The sequence below is a fragment of the Pongo abelii genome, chromosome 7 (assembly GCF_028885655.2).
Source record: "Pongo abelii isolate AG06213 chromosome 7, NHGRI_mPonAbe1-v2.0_pri, whole genome shotgun sequence".
Classification (NCBI taxonomy): domain Eukaryota; kingdom Metazoa; phylum Chordata; class Mammalia; order Primates; family Hominidae; genus Pongo; species Pongo abelii.
In genome coordinates this window covers 1,718,410-1,737,442 of record NC_071992.2, presented here as the reverse complement: position 1 = coordinate 1,737,442, position 19,033 = coordinate 1,718,410, and the positions used below count along the sequence as shown (strand labels likewise).

The 19,033-nt window shown below is 51.3% G+C and overlaps 1 protein-coding gene and 1 long non-coding RNA gene across 5 annotated transcripts in view; one reads left to right on the top strand and one right to left on the bottom strand.

Moving 5' to 3' along the window:
• Positions 1-2,197: 2,197 nt before the first annotated feature.
• Positions 2,198-19,033, bottom strand: part of ARHGEF10 (Rho guanine nucleotide exchange factor 10) — a 142,263-nt gene continuing 125,427 nt past the window's right edge. For all 4 annotated transcript variants that reach the window (XM_002818763.4, XM_024251597.3, XM_024251598.3 and 1 more), the window contains 3 exons: positions 15,867-16,041; positions 8,039-8,161; positions 2,198-4,086 (listed from right to left, as the gene is read on the bottom strand). In XM_002818763.4, the coding sequence (XP_002818809.4) occupies positions 3,572-4,086; positions 8,039-8,161; positions 15,867-16,041 (813 nt within the window). In that variant the 3' untranslated portion in view covers positions 2,198-3,571. The remainder of the gene's footprint in view (positions 4,087-8,038; positions 8,162-15,866; positions 16,042-19,033) is intronic.
• Positions 3,393-7,396, top strand: LOC134761897 (uncharacterized). Its single transcript, XR_010141044.1, has 2 exons — positions 3,393-4,190; positions 4,593-7,396. It is a non-coding gene; the product is annotated as an uncharacterized LOC134761897 (long non-coding RNA).

Sequence of the window (19,033 nt, the reverse complement as noted above, 5' to 3'; positions counted from 1 at the left end):
CCACAGCCTGGTGTCTGCAGTGCCCAGTTCCATGAATTACATGGGAATCGGTGGGCACTGGAATTTCACCATCCTTTGGGCCTCTGACGGCGGCTCTGATCTCTGCGATTCCTCCAGGAAGGCAGGATGGATTTACTAACTTGGTAGGAATGGGGAGGGGTGTTCAGAGCCTTCCAATTGATGGTCCCTAATCCAGTGGCTCTGGCTTCACAGGTTAAGGAACCAGTGATGGTTTCTGCCAGCTGCCAGCTCTGTCCATCCCAATTATACACCTGGAGACCCACAGGCCCTTGTGAGACGGACATGGGCCTAACTGTGCGAACCATGTGGCTTTCATAAGACCCATCTACAGCCCAAGGTGCCGCTCTGCTTGTCTGCTCAGCGGCGACTCAGAGCCTGGACAGTTTCCAAGGTCTGCTCTTTCCTGTTACCACTGCAGTCTTCCCAGCACGCGCATGCAGGTCCCTTTGGGGAAGCATCGACCATATATGCCTGCAGCCTACGTTTGGGGTCCTTCCTCAGGTGAACCTGACTCCCCCTTCAGTCAATGAGCTCCGAGCCTGTGAGCTGACTCAGGTGTGGGACTTGGACCACGACCTGCGGGTTTTCGTTCATTGCTGAGCAATGTCTCTTGGTGCCTTCCTGTCTCCGTTCAGGCTGCTGTGATGAAATACCAAGCCTGGCCATACCCCAGGGCAGGACAGGGGCCCCATCAGGAGGTGAGATCATGGTGCCAGCCAGGCTCCTTGTTGATCAAGTTACTGAGGGTCTGCCCAGCAGATGGGGGCCCGGAAGCTGGGGCAGACACAGCCATTTGGCCCTGGGCTCCCACGTGTCCTGCTGTCACTGGGTTAATCCCTGTCCAGGAAGAGCCCAGGGCTCTGCAGAGGAGAGGGGGAATAAACCGACAGTGGCAACCCCAAAGGGATGCTTTTTCTCTCTTGTCCCATCCCCAGGGCCTAAGACAGAGCTTGGCCTCACCTCTGACACTCAACAGGTCCTCAGTAGAAGCTTGTTGCTTAGCGAACGCACTTGCCTCTATGCACGGCTTCATTCGTTGGTGATATGCTTGTTTTCCTCATTCACTGTGAGCCTGTGAAAGCAGAACCCGTGTCCCGGCATAGCGGGAGTTCTCTGTAGCCCACATTCTCCAACCTCTTCCTCCCTCAAAGCCCTCCTGCGTCTGCCTCTCTCAGGATCTCTGGAAGTCTCTCTTCTCTAGGAGGGCAGGGGGAGGTAAGCAGTCAGTTACACAGACCCCACTCTGTCCATGTCCTGCACCTTCAATCGTGTGGAAAGATTTCTGTCCCAGCAAGTTAACTTTACACATCCATTTCATCTGTCCATGTAAGATGTTGGCCCTGGTCTGGTAAAACACCCATAATAGGAACATTTTACAGGAAATTCATTCTACTCATGACATAACTCAAAATGGAATGGCCAAGTACAGGCTGGGCACGACTGTGAAGTCACAGCCACTGGATTAGGGACCATCAATTGGAAGGCTCTGAACACCCCTCCCCTTTTCTACCAAATTAGTAAACCCATCCTGCCTTCCTGGAAGAACAGCAGAGATCAGAGCCGCCATCAGAGGCTGGAAGGGTGGCAAAATTCTGCCAACCAACTCCTGGCTCACACTAGGAATCTTAGCACTTTGGGAGGCTCAGACACGAGAACTGCTTGAGGTCAGGAGTTTGAGACTATCCTGGATAACATAGTGAGACCCCATCTCTACAAAATGTTAAAAAGAAAAAAAGAGTTAGGTGCTGGTGTGCATCTGTAGTCCCAGCTACTCAGGAGACAGGTGGGAGAATTGCTTGAACCTGGGAGGTTGAGACTGCAGTGACTGTGGGAGCCCAGGGGGTTATGGTGAGCCCAGGGGGTTATGATCACACCCCTGCACTGCAGCCTGTGCGACAGAGGGAGACTTTATCTCTTCAAACAAACAAAGAACAAGTACATGGGTTGCTTGAAAGATTCCCAGTGCCTACTTCCAATTCAGAGCACTGTCCTCCACGCAGTTGGGTGCGTTGCTGGGATTCAGACACGGAGTCTCCCCAAAGCAGCAAGTGGTGATGCAGCTAGGAATGGGCAGGCCAAGCTCCCCACAGAACGGGCAGGCCAAGCCCCCCCACCCAGCCCCCTGAGAGTGATTGTCCCTTTCCACTTGACACAGAAAAGAGGCAACTCGTCCTACTGCATTTTAAAATAAAAATACTTTATTGATGAAGTCAGACAGCAGCTAACAGTTTGAGAAGCTTGGGAAGAAATCACTTTCACATGGGGGATATATGCAACCTAGAAAATATTTGGCTAAGTCATAAAATTAACATTTTTAGTCATCTGTAAAGTGCTGAGACATTTATTTCTGGTGACTGCCTGTGTTAGGATTTTTTTCTTGTTATCCGTCCAGTAAGTGAAACACTGAAATCACATTGAGCAGGATGGAGCTCAGTAAGTATGCACCTTGACATGATGGTGTGCACTCATTATGCACCTTCTCACGTGGGATTGGCTCTGCAACTGCAGAATAGAAACTGATGCGTTCTGCAGAGGCGGCATCTGCACAACAGACAGGCTGGCCCGAGGTCACACTTCTTGGCCTGGGTCCCGCTCGGTGACAGCAGCCAGCATGGCCTAGCACCAGGAGTCATTCGGAGCATGCGTGCTAAAGCAGACACAGCATTCCAGGTCAACAGGGGCAAGAAGCCGCACGAAGGAACTAAGCAAGACTTCTCTGCCTATCTCCTCTAATACTAAAGCACACACGTTTCTCATGTGGATAGTCACTCTATTTATACGAGAAGGGAGGAATAATTTGGTGTTGATGCTTGAGTCCAAATGTTGACAGGCGTTGAGCATTTTGGTTCAAAGCAATTATTATTTGTGAAATGCTACAGATAATATATTGACTGAAACATTAACTGTTAATTTTTTAATAGAAAAATGCAATATAAAAATATTACTTTGTTAAAATATACAGTACACACATTATACCACTTTGGAAAACCTAGCTCACTTCTGAAAGCAAATCATGCTAACTGGACTGGTAGGTGTTACCTGGCTTTTAAAATTGTTAACAAATTTTATTCTGAAATTCAAAAATATAGAATATAAATAAAAGTCGTGAATCTGAATCAGGTAAAACTATTTTAAGAATTGTTAATAAATGCCTGCACTACTGAATACATATATTTTCTCATAAATTCTTAGTCTGCAAATGCTCTGATACAATAGGTCTAACGCTGATGAAGTTTAACATTTAGTATTTATATATGGACTACAGCAGTCAAAAAGAATGTGGTATTTTCCCAGAACTGCACTCAATTACTCGAAAATTGCATCAGTCTTCTGCCTTCGTGAGAAGTGCCTGTTACTACTTCTGCTGTACCAAAGAGAAGGAAGGAATTGGCAGGGACGCCACCATTACGCTATTGCACGTTTCTCCCCCAAATACTGTTTTTAATTTATTCCCAACCAGTGTAGACACAGCTTAATCACTCAGGCTGTAGGATTAGCTGAGAAGTCACCCTTGATTGCAAATTCCGACAGCAGGAGGCGGCCGTCCTGCTTATATATTCAGCAGAGGGATCTGCCAGACCATGACGGACGGCGCCAGCTCTTCCTGGTGGGGCTGCCGGGCCTTCCTGTGCACCCGGCGGTGGCCCTGCCCTCCACAGACCACCAGCGCCGAGTTGGCCTTGGCTTTCTTGGCCCGGCGTGCTTTGCTTCTCAGCGAGACAGGATCCTTCAGGAGGTCATAGATGGTGCTGTCCTCTGATCTGTGCTCTAGAGAGCTGGAGCCGTGAGACAAGCTCAGGGACCCAGACGAGGAGGACACGTCGCTTTTCTGAGTCATCGATCCCAGCGAATCTCCCAACCAGATGGCTGCGTCAGGGTCGCCCTGGCTCAGGGATGAACCGGCTCCTTCACTCGGAAGTGCGTCCTTCTGGTCTTCGTCCTGGAGCTCGGGGCCGGGAGCCAGGCTGTCCCTGGATTTGTCCTTGTCTTTCTCGTGCAGAGCCGTGGCCAGGACGATGAATTTGACAGGACCGTTGTGTGCATGGTAGGAGACCATGCCTCTTCCTGAAAAGGGAAACAGTTCAACAGCTGTCTTTTAAAATAGGCAAAATTTGAGAGAAGGAAGCAAAAACCCCAACACATTCCTCCCTGCCCAAATAACGAAGCCTGTAAGTAACTTGCATACTTGAATAATAGGCTACAATGAAAATATCTGGATTATATTCTTCTGGGTTTTTAGTTAATGTGAAGAAGGCTTTAAAAATGATTTTCTAAAATAGAAAGTTGTGTTTTCCTCAGCAGTACTTCAGTTCTAATACTCATATTGTACTTTTCAAAGTAATAAAATAGTCATTTTTCCATTCTGCATAAAATACCTTCTAACTTACCCTATGGAAATACTCTGAATTTTCCTAAGTCTTGATTAGAAATATTAATGCCTGAAATGTGTTGGTTTGGGAATGAAATGACTAAACTACCGGCTGCCTGCCATTTTTCATTACAAAAACATTATGGGGTTCAGAACAATTTAACTCTATAGTTTGATTAAAATTAGGACTTTCGGTTTTCAGGTGATGTGATTCAAATTTTCAAGTCATGATCGTATCAGAAACACCTGCAGGTCTTCTTAATGCCACAAAGAGCCCCGAAACCCCCACACTGATTCTGTAAGCATCACGTGGGCCTGGCGTGTCTTCTGGATGCTTCGTGGGTGACGTGACATATGGACAGTGGCACGTGTCCTTTCCCCAAGTGCTTTCAGATGAAACAGGCCCCAGCCCTCACCATCATCCTACTCTGGCCAAGGCAGATGACATCACTGAATCTTCCACCATGGTGAGAGTCCATTTCCCAAAGAGGAGAGTGGCAAAGTGAAGTCTGCAGGGAGCAGGAGCTGGGGGGACTGTGCAGGGACAGGGCCGCTCATCACCTGGCGAAGCACACACCTATGTTCCCCGCACACCAGCGATGCTGCCCCTGGGCATGCCCCCAGAAGGAGCTTCTGGGCATGCCCCCAGAAGGAGCTTCTGCCCATGTCAGCAGGGTCAGCCACACAAATATTCAGAGACTTGATGTGTAATGCAAATGGGTAGCACCTAGCTACCATCCAGAGAAACACAGTGAGTGCACCTCCTTTCAGGAAGCACCTAGCTACCCATCCAGAGAAACACAGTGAGAGTGCACCTCCTTTCAGGGAGCACCTAGCTACCCACCCAGAGAAACTATGAGAGTGCACCTCCTTTCAGGATGCACCTAGCTACCCATCCAGAGAAACACAATGAGTCCACCTCCTTTCAGGAAGCACCTAGCTACCCATCTAGAGAAACAGTGAGAGTGCACCTCCTTTCAGGAAGCACCTAGCTACCCATCCAGTGAAACAGTGAGAGTGCACCTCCTTTCAGGATGCACCTAGCTACCCATCCAGAGAAACAGTGAGAGTGCACCTCCTTTCAGGAAGCACCTAGCTACCCATCCAGAGAAACACAGTGAGTGCACCTCCTTTCAGGAAGCACCTAGCTACCCATCCAGAGAAACACAGTGAGTCCACCTCCTTTCAGGAAGCACCTAGCTACCCACCGGGAGAAACGGTGAGAGTGCACCTCCTTTCAGGGAGCACCTAGCTACCCAACCAGAGAAACAGTGAGAGTGCACCTCCTTTCAGGAAGCACCTAGCTACCCCTCCAGAGGAACACAGTGAGTGCACCTCCTTTGAGGAAGCACCTGGCTACCCATCCAGAGAAACAGTGAGAGGGCACCTCCTTTCAGGAAGCACCTAGCTACCCATCCAGGGAAACAGTGAGAGTGCACCTCCTTTCAGGGAGCACCTAGCTACCCATCCAGAGAAACACAGTGAGTGCACCTCCTTTTAGGAAGCACCTAGCTACCCATCCAGAGAAACAGAGTGCACCTCCTTTCAGGAAGCACCTAGCTACCAAACCAGAGAAACAGTGAGAGTGCACCTCCTTTTAGGATGCACCTGGCTATCCATCCAGAGGAACAGTGAGAGTGCACCTCCTTTCAGGGAGCACCTGGCTATCCATCCAGAGGAACACAATGAGGGCACCTCCTTTCAGAGGCAGGCTGCAGGCAGGGAGAGGAAAGCACTGTAGCTGCGGCACCAGCAGGGACTGACCCCAGCAATGCCTAGAGAAAAAGCGACAGAGGCTGTGTGCACCACGGGACAGCTACAGAAAATGCAAAAACAGGAAAGGTGAAAAGAACCCTTTAAGATACAAATTGGTACAACTACAGAGGAGGACCAAAGGAATAATTGACATAAAACTCAGCAACATCATTTCCTAGGGTGTGAGCGGAGAGGGCTGAGGCTGAGAAGGGGCGGCTGAGGCTCAGTGTGTGAGTCACAGCCCCTTCTGAGCTGGGCACAGGCATGTGGCCTCTTCTCATTACCATTTAAACTGTGAAACTGCATTATGCACAATTCTATGTATTTACAGGCTGAGTGTCACTTATCTGAAATTGTTGGGACCACAAGTGTTTTGGATTTTTTTTTTTTAATGTTGGAATATTTGCATTGCACTTGCTGGTTGAGCATCCCAAATCTGAAATCCAAAATCTGAATACCTCCAATGAGCACTGCCTTTCAGCATCACGTCGACACAGAATCTGGAGCATCTGAGGCCAAGGCAGGCGAATCACTTGAGGTCAGGAGTTCGAGACCAGCCTGGCCAACATGATGAAACCTCATCTCTACTAAAAATACAAAAATTAGCCAGGCATGGTGGCTGGTGCCTGTAATCCCAGCTACTAGGGAGGCTGAGGCAGGAGAATAGCTTGAACCCGGCAGGCAGAGGGTGCAGTGAGCCGAGACTGTGCCACTGGACTCCGTCCTGGGTGACAGAGTGAGACTCTGTCTCAAAAAGAAAAAAAAAAATTTGGAGCATTTTGCATTTTGTTTTTGGATTTGGGGTCCTCAACATGTACAATCCCATAGATGATAATAAAAACATAAATTAGGAAATGAATGGCAAAACTAGAATTCCTTAATCCTCATGGGTGGACCTGCCAAAATCTGAGTGCACAGAAGCCACCGTCAGGTCGGCCTGGGAGAAAATCACAGAAATGGAGCCCGTAGGAACAGTTCTGCTCTACAAGCTTCCTGCAAAGCGTTTTCTCTGTTAGTATTTCCCCCGGCTGACATCGTAACCCACATAGAATCTAAGGCCGTGGTTTACTGAACTTACAGGACGAGGAGTTTTCCGCGTCACTGCAGGCTCCGCACACACCACTTCTGCTGGCTGCGTTCTACCCATTACCGGCAATGCCACCATTTTATTAAATGGCCCAATCCCTCATTACGAACTGCGGGTCACCTCCTGTTTTGTGCTGTTAAAAATTAAATGCTGTGGCAAATGTCTTTTTGCATCATACTTTGTTCCTAGATTAGGCTGTTTCCTGGGCCAATTCCCTGGATTGGGAATCCTGATTCCAGACACACAAGCATATTTTAAGGCCTCCAATCCCTAATGCGACCGTGCTTTCCAGAAAGGCCATGTGCTCCAGCCTGAGCTCTTACTGACATTGCAACAGCACAACGGAGCCTTTTCAGATCCCCGGCTTCCTTCTTCACAACATAAAATACAGAAAGGAACGATGGAGATCCCAGCTTCCTTCTTCACAACATAAAATACAGAAAGGAATGACGGAGATCCTGGCTTCCTTCCTCACAATATAAAACACAGAAAGGAACAATGGAGATCCCGGCTTCCTTCTTCACAATATAAAACACAGAAAGGAATGATGGAAACTAATTCTGGCAGTAAACAGAATATGAAAACATAAGATTCTCCTTGGACTACTAAGGTAATAAACAGAAAAAAATATAAATTGATAATTCCAATTAAACAGACAGTCTATTAAGTCATTATAATACACTGAAAAAGCACAGATAATATGAATTGTTTAAACAATCCTAGGATGTTAAATCACACTACACACTGCTATGCTCCACGAGTCTGCAAGACAGGATGCAGACACTCAGTCTGCAGGTGCCACTCACCGGTCACTTTGGGAATCCCTTGCAGACGTGGGACCGGCAGGGCCACGAGGACTCCCAGGCTGGTGCCGACCATCAGCAATCCGTGGCAGACAAGCAGGCTCGTCACCGACAGCCGCTGGTGCCCTGGGCGGAAAGACACGAGTGGCTTCGGGTCTCGTTTGTGTAGCAGAGGTGGTGGGGCAGTGAGGGGGTGCTGGAAACCCCACAGGCCTGTTGTGCCACCACCAAATCCGCCAGGGGCAGGATGTGGCACAGGAGTTCCCAAACCCGAGCACCAGGCTCCCTCAACCACATGAGCAAGACAAGGGTCTTGGGGGCATGCCCTGCACCTGCACCTGAACAGAACAGGCCAGATGTCTGGCTGGGTCTCCTGGACTGTCCTCTGCATGGCTCTGCTCAGCCCCTTCAGCCATGAATCAAGCCCCTGGATGAATCTGTCTAAACCGTTTGCTTCTGGGCCGTGTAGCACGTGAGCTCGTGAGCCCCCGACATACACAGCGGCCTGTGGTTCTTTGGGAGCACAGAGGCCCCTTTACAAGTGAGGAGAGGTCTCTTAATGGGCACGGCTGGACTTGAGTAACGGGCCCTCAGCTGCAGTTGGACCCTAGAGGGGAAATGAAAGGCCTCTCCAGGGCTCTGCGTGAAGAACATCGTCACACAGCCTCAGCACTGGACACAGCAGGGAAACACCATGGTGGATGGTGGGGTCAGAAGGGCCTTTGAGGCTCTTTGTTTGGTTTTGATTTGCTTTACAGCCAAGGATCTGAAGCCCAGAGAAAGTAAACAATTTGCTCCGGCAGTGACAAGGCTAGAAAGTGGCTGCAAAACAATGTGGGAGACGCCTGGCCTATTCCAAGACCGTGCCTCAATGCAGTTTCAGGAAGACCCCTGCCTCACCGTGACTACAGGGAAGACCCCCGCCTCACCGTGGCTACAGGGAAGACCCCACCTCACAGCGGTTAAAGGGAAGACCCCGCCTCACCGTGGCTACAGGGAAGACCTCGCCTCCCTGTGGCTACAGGGAACACCCCGCCTCACCGTGGCTACAGGGAAAACCCCGCCTCCCGGCGGTTACAGGGAAGACCCCCGCCTCACGGCGGCTACAGGGAAGACCCCGCCTCACGGCGGTTAAAGGGAAGACCCCGCCTCACTGTGGCTACAGGGAAGACCCCGCCTCACGGCGGTTAAAGGGAAGACCCCGCCTCACGGCGGTTACAGGGAAGACCCCCGCCTCACTGTGGCTACAGGGAAGACCCTGCCTCACGTAGGTTACAAGGAAGACCCCGCCTCACGGCGGTTACAGGGAAGACCGCGCCTCACGGTGGTTACAGGGTGGGAGATGCATGGCCTGTTTCAAGACCCCACATCATTGCAGTTACAGGATGGGAGACACAGCACCTGCTCCAAAGACCCCACCTCACTGGATTTACAGGGTGGGAGACGCATCACCTACTCCAAAGACCCCACCTCACTGTGGTTACAGGAAGACCACCTCATGGCGGTTACAGGGTGGGAGATGCATGGCCTGCTCCAAAGACCCTGCCTCACTGTGGTTACAGGAAGACCACCTCATGGCGGTTACAGGGTGGGAGATGCATGGCCTGCTGCAAAGACCCTGCCTCACTGTGGTTACAGGGTGGGAGACGTATCAGCTGCTCCAAAGACCCCGCCTCATTGTGGTTTCAGGGTGGGTCTGGACTTTCACATCATTCCACCACAACTCTGACACAATCGTCAGCATCGTGGCCTTCAAACACAGAAAAGATAATCCCCAGTGTTTCTCTGTTTAGCTCCAAAGCTGAGGAGCACAGAAGGCCAATTTAGCTTGCTCCTGAGAAGTGATGGTGAACACTTAAAAACAGTTTGATTCTTCTTTTCCGTAGACATAAAAGCTATTTTAAATATTCCTGCATTTGACCCAAAGTTCATCTCAGATAAAGAGCATGAAAAACAATCTGACACCAGAGCCAAAGACTCCATATCCACAGAGGTCAAACAGCCTCCCCCAAAACAAAAAACCCTCACTACAGAAAAAGAAAGACATTTGGTTCTATTTCTAAACACCGATTCATATTATTTTTAAAAGCTCAATAATATGCATGTCCCAGGAATTCTGAATGTTTGCCTGGTCGGCGTGACTTGGTCAGGGCAATAGTGAATCCACAGCACTGTCCTGTATGTAAGCCGGCGCTGTTATTTTCTAAAGCTAATGAAAAACACGGCAGCGGCTTCAAAGCTGATACGCAGTGTACGTGATTCCCAGCTGCTCCGAAGTCCTGACCGCTCTACAACACGGGGAGCAGCCCGGGGCGCAGCCGCAAAGGGAATGTGGGTGATCTTTCTAGAGCAGCAGTTTGACTCAACAGTAAGTATTTTAAGTATGAAACATGATTGTCTTATGAGAGAGAAAACCAGTGTGCATATTAGTGCAGCATCGAGCCTGAACCTGGCCTCCCCGGCCCTCCGTGTGGCACTAGGATGGGAAGCAGCCCCGCTGTGGGAGCAGGGATGTGAGATACTGGGAAGGGGAGAAGCCCCACTTGCCTGCAGGGCAAGGCTGTGGCTGCGTGACTGAAACGATGGCCTGGCTTCTGGAAGGGCTCCTGTGATGCTGGCCAAAGCTTGCATTTAATAAAAAGGATAGGCCAGGTGCAGTGGCTCTTTGGGAGGCCGAGGTGGGTGGATCCCCTGAGGCCAGGAGTTCGAGACCAGCCTGGCCAATATAGTGAAACCCCATCCCTACTAAAAATACAAAAAAAAAAAAAAAAAAAAACCCTAAAAAACAAAACAAAACAAAAAAATACAAAAAAACTAGCTGGGCGTGGTGGTAGGCGCCTGTAATCCCAACTACTCAGGAGCTGAGGCAGGAGAATTGCTTGAACCCAGGAGGCGGAGGTTGCAGTGAGCCAAGATCGCACCATTGCACTCCAGCCTCGGCAAAAAGAGTGAAACTCCGTTTCAAATAAATAAATAAATAAATAAATAAATAAATAAATAATAAATAAAAAGGGTAAAAGCAGGTAAAAACCCGATATGAATGTTTTAAACTGGTTTCAAAGTACCCAGGAACTACGTAAAAGAGTTAAGTTCCAGAGAGTGGTTTTCCATTGCATTTTCCAAGCAGTCTGCCAATCAACATCTTTAATTTTACATGTGAAAGTTGACGGCCACAGTCATGAGATCATGCGGTCATTTTCCGAATCCAGAGGCTGCAGTGAGTGCCACTGTCCAGGCATCCCGTGCCCGTCCGGAAGCACCAACAGTGACCTAGACAGGACAGCAGGGTGTGTCCCAGATGGGGCTGGGTCCTGGGAGCTGGAGCCCACGTGAGGTCCGCTGGCGAGGTGGGAGCAGGGGCAGCTGAGGTGGTGAACGGTGATGCAGCTGCAAAGTGAGGTTGGTAAATGGGTTACACGTGTGAAGTGGGACTGACTGCACTTGAGCCGCTGCTGGATGGCGACTCCGTGGTGAGCCACCAGGGCCTTCCGCAGGCAGCCACAGAGACAAGCATCTCCCGCTCTGGAGGCTGGGAGGGGCTGGAGGTGTAAACAACACCATCCAGGTTCATTCAAATAACCTCAGAGACAGAACAGTGAGTAGAAGAAGCAATAAGTCCCCCAAGTATGGGAGGGAATGCTACCAGGGGGATTTGCCCTCTGCTCTTCCCAGCCTGGAACATAAACCAAAGGACAGGCCAGGGCCACACCGGCCACTGAGAAAGGCTGTGGCTCCCAAGTCCTCAGTCTCGTTTGTTAACTCACCATCTTGAGTCAGGTTTCATTTACTGAATTCCCTTACGGTGTAGTCCATGGTCTTCAGAAAAGCTACACTTTTTTTTTTTTTTTTAATGGAAATTTTGGCCATTTTATTTGGTCACATAGTTCCTGGAGGCTCTGTATTCGCTCGGTGGAGACTCAGAAAGGCGCAATTTACCATGTGTCTCAGCACTTTTCCATCAAAAATATCCTCCTTTGAACAGGCGGGACAGAGCAGGAAACATCTGCCTGGTGACGTAACCTACTGCAACTGCTCACAACCTAAAAGCTGAGGCGCCGTGAACTCACTCGCTGTCAACTCTACTCCTTTATCACTTAGAAAGGTAACGACCGCTCTAACGAATGTGTATGTTAATCACAGACCTTCATCAACTGTTAGTCTGTGTTGAATCTGATGTAGCTTATGTGAAAGAACGTGAGCTAAATGGTTTTCAGAACTGAATTCCAAATAGAAGGAGAAAAGCCAGGTCCTTAGCTACAGATTCACGGATTCCCCAGGGGCCAGCGTGCTGAGACCCTGAGGAAGGAAGGAGGTTTCATCACGTTGTGTGAACTTATACAAAAGGCATGAGTTATAATACAGTTTGTTTTTTTTAAATTTTGTTGTTTCGGCTTGGCAAGTCTTCACTTGCAGAAGCTACCTGACTTTTATATTCCAGCAATAATACAAAAAGATAATTTTATGTCTTGTTGCCACACACACACACACACAGACAGACAGACATACGAAAACCCATTTGAGCATCGTCATGAATACAACTCTAGAATGGTTTTGTGTGTGTGCGAACAGAGCACAGAGGACATGTGTGGGCCTCCAAGAACCATCTTGGACAATAAGGAGGAGAAGAACCCAGGAGCAATGATGGCCCGGCGACCTCAGCATCCGCACACTTCAGCATGGTATGAACATGCCCCCACCAGAATGTCTAAATACAGCATGAAATGTATGAAATATTGGCTGAAAGGCAAAGACGACTAGACAGAGGAGACGAGAGGAAAGGACTCTCTGGCCTGCTCATTCCCTCTGAGTCACAAAATGCAATGAAAATCAGAACCATTTCAGTCTATGCCCCTCCGAGGATCTTACAGAGAATCACTGTCAGAAGCATCACAAACAAAACTGACCTTCTGGTGTCACCAAGGTTGGCTCTAACCCGTGTACCTTTCTCCTACTGACAAGGCCACGGTGGCAGCAGACCACAGCCTGGGAGCAGAGAACTGAATGTGGGTAAAGCAGTCAGTGTCCCCAAGAAATCACTGAAGCTGGAGCTATTTCAAACTTAGTACCGAAATGCCAGAGAAACCTGCCAACTAGAAGCACGGCGCTCCATCTGGACAGACGCATGTGTTTGCTTTCATGCGGGTCTAAAATGCAGACCTGACTATGTCGTGCAGGAATAAGTAAAGACCCACGATTCAGGGGCCCCCAGAGCAGGGGGCTAAGGGCACGCACTGTGGCCGTGGAGAGCCAGCCCAGGATGTTGGAGGGGTCCCGGAGGGTGGGCGCCAGGGGACGGTGGCTCTGCAAAGCCCCATGCATCTGCTACCAAGTGAGAGGCTTGTGGTGGGCTTGGGATGGATCCATCATCAGCCGCCTGGAAACTATGAGCTGAAGGGTGAAAAGTCCCAAGGAAGGCTCAGCGCCCAGCCACAGACAACTTTATTCATCCAAAACACGCAACACAGGCAGCTGCGATTTAGCCAGAACCTGCGACCTGAGCAGCCGACAAGGGCTCTGCATTCTGATTCTGGGTGGGTGCAGGACTGTGTTGGGTGCTCTATGCTTGGAGGGAAGCAGGATAATTCCGTCTTTCTCTTCTACAGGAGAGGTCAAAGACAGTATCTAAAACAAAACATCAAGAACCTGCCATACAGGAGTGGCTTTCGAGCAGCAGCAGTAGGGAGGCGGGCGGGAGAGGCAGCTGACAGCAGGGTGGGGTATGGGGACGGTGGGGGTGCCGGGGCGGGTGCTGACAGTGGGTGGGGTGCTGGGATGAGAGGGTGGGCGCTGACTGTGGGGTGGGGTGTGAGGATGGGGTGTGAGGAGGCAGGGTTGGGTGCTGACAATGGGTGGGGTGCTGGGATGCGGGCGAGGCTGTGGATCCCCAGAGCGCAGGCTTTCCTATCCTGCTTTGCTTTTCATAGCCTGGGCGTGAGTGCTGTTGGGTTTTATTAAATCGTGTGCAAGGGTTATTTTATTAAGAAATCAAATTCAAAATACAAACTCCACTCACACTTGCCAGAGCCTTCCCTTCATTAGGAGTTTCTTTCTGATCCTAACCGGAGAGGGATAAACACCAAGGATCCTGCGGGGCCGCTTCATTTCCATGGCTGCTCTCGGAACTCTGGAACCAGGGTAACCGTGGGCTGCTTCTCCTAGGAGGGAGGTCTGCGCTGCAGGGCAGCTGGGGCAGGATTTGGTGGCTCAGATGCTGGAGCCCACGGGAGGTCGAGTGGAGAGGTTTTTCTCACAACACCCTCCTCACCTCCCCTTGTGTACAGAACTTTGAACACATGGACACTCACTGCCGCGTGAGAGCGTGCTTTGGCAATTACGGATGTGACTTGGTTTTGTCCCAACAACGACAGCCTATTCCTGCAGCAAACATTTGCTCCAGCAGTGAGTGCTCCAAAGAAAACACAAGGTCCGCAGCAGAGCATCTGCTTTCTGAGCCACAGGGACTTAACCATTTTGGTTCTCTAAATATAAACTTGCATGTTACATAAACCTCCTTTTCCTCACTAAGAGAAATCTCCTGTAGTATTTTAACAATGACTTGTACAGTTAGCCCCTGAGAAAAGAACGGCTATCACGGATCCACCGTGCACCGAATATATTCACCCTCCTACCTCCAGTGGGAGTGCGGAGGGGACGCAGAGGCCCCAAGGAACATCCCAACGCCGCCTCGTCCTCCTCATCCTCCCCTTGTCAAAGGACGGCCTCACACCCGTTAGAACCAGACCCCTAATCATTGTGGTTTTTTTCAACGTATCATAAATGGCCCGTCATGGACTGAATGTTTGTGTCTCCCCAAATTTCATTGTTGAAGCCCTGCCCGCGGTGGGATGGTGCGAGGAGGCGGGGCTTTGGGGAGGTGATTAGGGTTAGATGAGGTCATGAGGATAGGGTCCCCATGATGGCATTAGCACCCTTACAGGAAGCAGAGGAGACCCCAGGGCTCTTTCTCCACCACATGAGGCCCCAGCCAGAAGGCACCAACTGCAAAGCAGAAAGCAGATCCTCCCAGAAACCGGCCCTGCAGGCACCGTGCTCCCCGGCATGCAACCTCCAGACGTGGAGGGGCAGCCTCTCTGGCTTGTAAGCCTGCCCGTCTGTGGCATGTGTCACAGCAGCCGAAGGGCTTGGAGGCAGAGCCCTTACTTCATGCCTTCCCCTTAAAACTGCAAACGTCTTCCAATACCCACCAGCAGGCAAAGAACCAAAACAGCCCTTCCACGGACCCCACCACGGCCTCCGGCTACCCGTGAAAGAAGCCGGTTGGGCCCCCTCCTCATTTCTTTCCTCCATCCTGTTGTAGGATGATCCTCCCAAAATTCAATGTGTAACGGCCTTCTCCCCTGCCCAGAAACTTCAGTGACACCCACCAGCAACAGGGCATTCACAAACATACGCCTCTGTTGGCCTCTCCCCAACAGCCCTCCCAGTCAAAGGGAGGCCTCCTGTTCTGTGTTCTTCAGCCTCAGGTCCTGGCTTCCCCAGGGCCTTGTTGCACCGACGATGAGAAATCGTCTCCCACCCGCTTTGACCTACAGAGATGGCACTGCCATGCGGCTCCTCCCAGCACGCCGCTCCTCCCAGCACGCGGCTCCGTCAGGGCCTCTGTGCCCTGCACCGGGAAGCGCTAAGGTGGGCTGACCGTGCTCCGTACCCCCACGTCTGTCCCTGGGCCCTGTCCCGCCCCCTTACCTGGCAGCATGCTGTGAACAGTGTCCTGCACTGGGAAGTGCTAAGGTGGGCTGACCGCGCTCCGCACCCCCCACGTCCATCCCCAGTCGCCGTCCCATCCCTGGGCCCCGTCCCGTCCCCTTACCTGGCAGCATGTTGTGAACAGGGGTGGCGATGTTGATGTCCTGCAGGTGCTTGAGAGTTTCTGTGTGAAAAAGTCGGAGCGTGGACCCCGAGGTGAAGGCAATCCAGATCCCGACGCCGGACACGGCCATGTGGGAGATCACCATGCCTTCCTCCTGGTGGGCCTCCAGCTGACCCTGTGAAATCGAGAGGTCAAGTCCGCTAGCCCTGTGGAGTAAGTCTGAGTGGGGCCTGTTGGGTCCACATGGCGTCCGGCTGGAGCGCCATTCAGTGGCTGCAACACAGTAGCAGGCTTTGCTCCAAATCACAGGCCTCTCCAGCAACCGAACACCAGCAACCCAACTGCCTGCCATTTTCCAATCATCCTGGCTCCTTCGTGAGCCCAGAAAATGGCCATTCCAAAGACACAGGCATGGTGCACCTACCGAGGGGCCACTGAGCTTGTGTCCTAAAGGAGACATGGGCAGGCCGGCAAGGGGAGGCACAGGATCCATCCCCCCAGGCCCATCAGAACCTGCTGGAACCTTCCCCGAGGTCTCCAGGCTGTGGCATGGGGCCCCACCGCCTGCCTGCAGCCCGACCCTGGTTCTGAGTCTGTGCCTCCTCTTAGCTCTGCTGTCCTGGAAAGGCACCTTCTGCTTCTCTATGCAACCTGGTCCTTCTGGAGCTTCCAGGCTCAGCTGCAGCCCCGCAGCTCCAAAAGTGCATCCCAGTGGCCTGCTCTGAGGGGTCCCACTGGTGCCTGGGCCTGGGCCCTCGTCACCTCACAGCCAGCAGGGGCTGCTCACACAGCGACCCCCCCACACGGCCTCAGGGGCTGCCTGGCGTTCAGGCTTTCTGGGATCAGTGCCAGGAGGACTGCCCCCGCCTTGCCCATCAGGGACTGGAGGGGGCGGCAGGGGGTGAGGGCTGGGATTAAGCTTAGAGACACTGTGTGCCCCAGGAACCAGCAGCCTCACAGCTCTTGAAATTAAAGAAACTCATGATCCTGCACAATTATCTAAAGTAGTGATGAAACTCATAAAAACCCACAGGAAATAACCAGACTGACATCTCGGCCCTATGAGTTGTCCCACAATCTGAGAATAAGGGAAAAGACGACAGCCCCCATGGTGGAGACTGCTGACTCCACACACATGCCCCGTGGCACCAAACCCCACCCTGCGGCACTACGCCGCGCCCAGAGCCCAATGAGCCCAGCGGGCAGGAACTCAGGGATGCGACTTCAGTGGATGGGAGATCCCTTCTCCCATGGTATCGCCTCTTATTTCAGTTGAGATTCCATCAGGAACGGGGGGCAGAGGAGGACCCCAGCCTACACAGGGGCGCTGCAGGGCCTGAGAGCGATGCCATCTGAGGAGGGGACTGTGTCCTCAGGCTGGGCACGCAGGGGCTGGGGTCCCAAGGGAGGTGACACGGTGTGGGAGGCTGGGGTCCCCAGGGAGGCAGCATGGTGTGGGAAGCTGGGATCCCGAGGGAGGCGACATGGTGTGGGAAGCTGGGGTCCCCAGGGAGGTGACACAGTGAGGGAGGCTGGCCCACACGGCCCCAAGTCCCATCACTGTGGGTCTTGAGCGGGCTCCACATCTGACTGTCCACCCCCCTGGAGCAAACTGGAACCCCCCAGGTCCCCTGATGTGAAGTGAGAGCCCCGCCTCTAAAATGCCCATTCTAGAGTCAGCTGTGTAAATGCCTCTCGCCATATGCCCATAGTTTCCTCATAAAATGCCCATTCTAGAGTCAGCCGTATAAATGCCTCTTGCCATATGCCCAGAGTTTCCTCATAAAATGCCCATTCTAGAGTCAGCCATGTAAATGCTTTTCGCCATATGCCCGTAGTTTCCACATAAAATGCCCATTCTAGTCAGCCGTGTAAATGCCTCTCGCCATATGCCCGTAGTTTCCTCATAAAATGCCCATTCTAGAGTCAGCTGTGTAAATGCCTCTCGCCACATGCCCGTAGTTTCCTCATAAAATGCCCATTCTAGAGTCAGCTGTGTAAATGCCTCTCGCCATATGCCTGTAGTTTCCTCATAGAAAATTTCTTCAATAATCACAAGTTGAATTTAAATATTTGTCAATGAGAAGGAACTGGTGCTCACAATTGCAAAGGAGTCTGCATCACTGACTTGTGACTTGGTTCCTATGCAGATAATCCAGCTCTTACTCCCCAGCGGAACACGAATCTCATACACAAAGATCCCAAGTGTTTTTATGAACTGAAGCTTCACAGGATCTTCACACTCTAAACTATCTGGGCTGTGCGGCGTGGGAGACAGAGCATCTGCCTGGGAGTTGGGAAGTCTGGGTTCGGATTCCAGATGGTTCTAGCGCGGGTCTGTTTTTGATCCCTCCTCCCTCTGAGTTGGCCTCCTGCGTCACAGAGGAGAAGGCGTGCAGGCCCACACTTCCCCGACACTCCACCTCCAACCTGCAGAGCTCCCTGAATCTGGCCTCCTCCCGGCACTGGCTCCTTCCTCCCCTGCTCCTCGCCCTCCTCCTGGAATGGGGCCCTGTCTCTCCTGGCTTCTGTCATTGAGCCCCAAAGCATGCACAAGTCTCACTCAAAAAGAAAAAGAGGGAAAAAGGAAAGGAAGAAAAGCCTGTGCCCCTTCCCGGCTGGGCTGTGGGGTTCCCCTCCTCCTGCCTGTGCTAGGCAGGCCGCTCCCAGCAGCCATCTTTGGGGCCAGCTCCTGCACCTGCTTCAGGCTAACTTCTGCTGACTTCTCAGCTACTTCCAAAACTGCCACCTCCTTTTGAAAACACTGAACTATAATTCACATATCATGAAGTTCACCCTTCTATAGGGCGCAATTCTGTGCTTTTTAGTATATTCGGGAAGTTGCCAACCTTAACCGCTCTTGAATTCCAGAACATTTTATCACCATTATGCCCCCTTCCCCAGCTCCTGACAATCACTCATCCACATTCTGTCTCTGGATTTGCCTGTTCTGACATTTCATATAAACAAAATCCTACAATGTTCGGCCTTTTGTGTCTGGCTTTTCACTGAATTTGGCGTTTTCCAGGTTCATCCATGTGGTGGCGTGAGTTGGGGCTTCGCTCCTTTCTATGGCTGAAACCAATCCTCGTGTATGAAGGAACCACATTCTGTCCATTCACCAGTTCCTGGGCGTCTGGGCTGCATCCGCTTTTTGACTATAAATA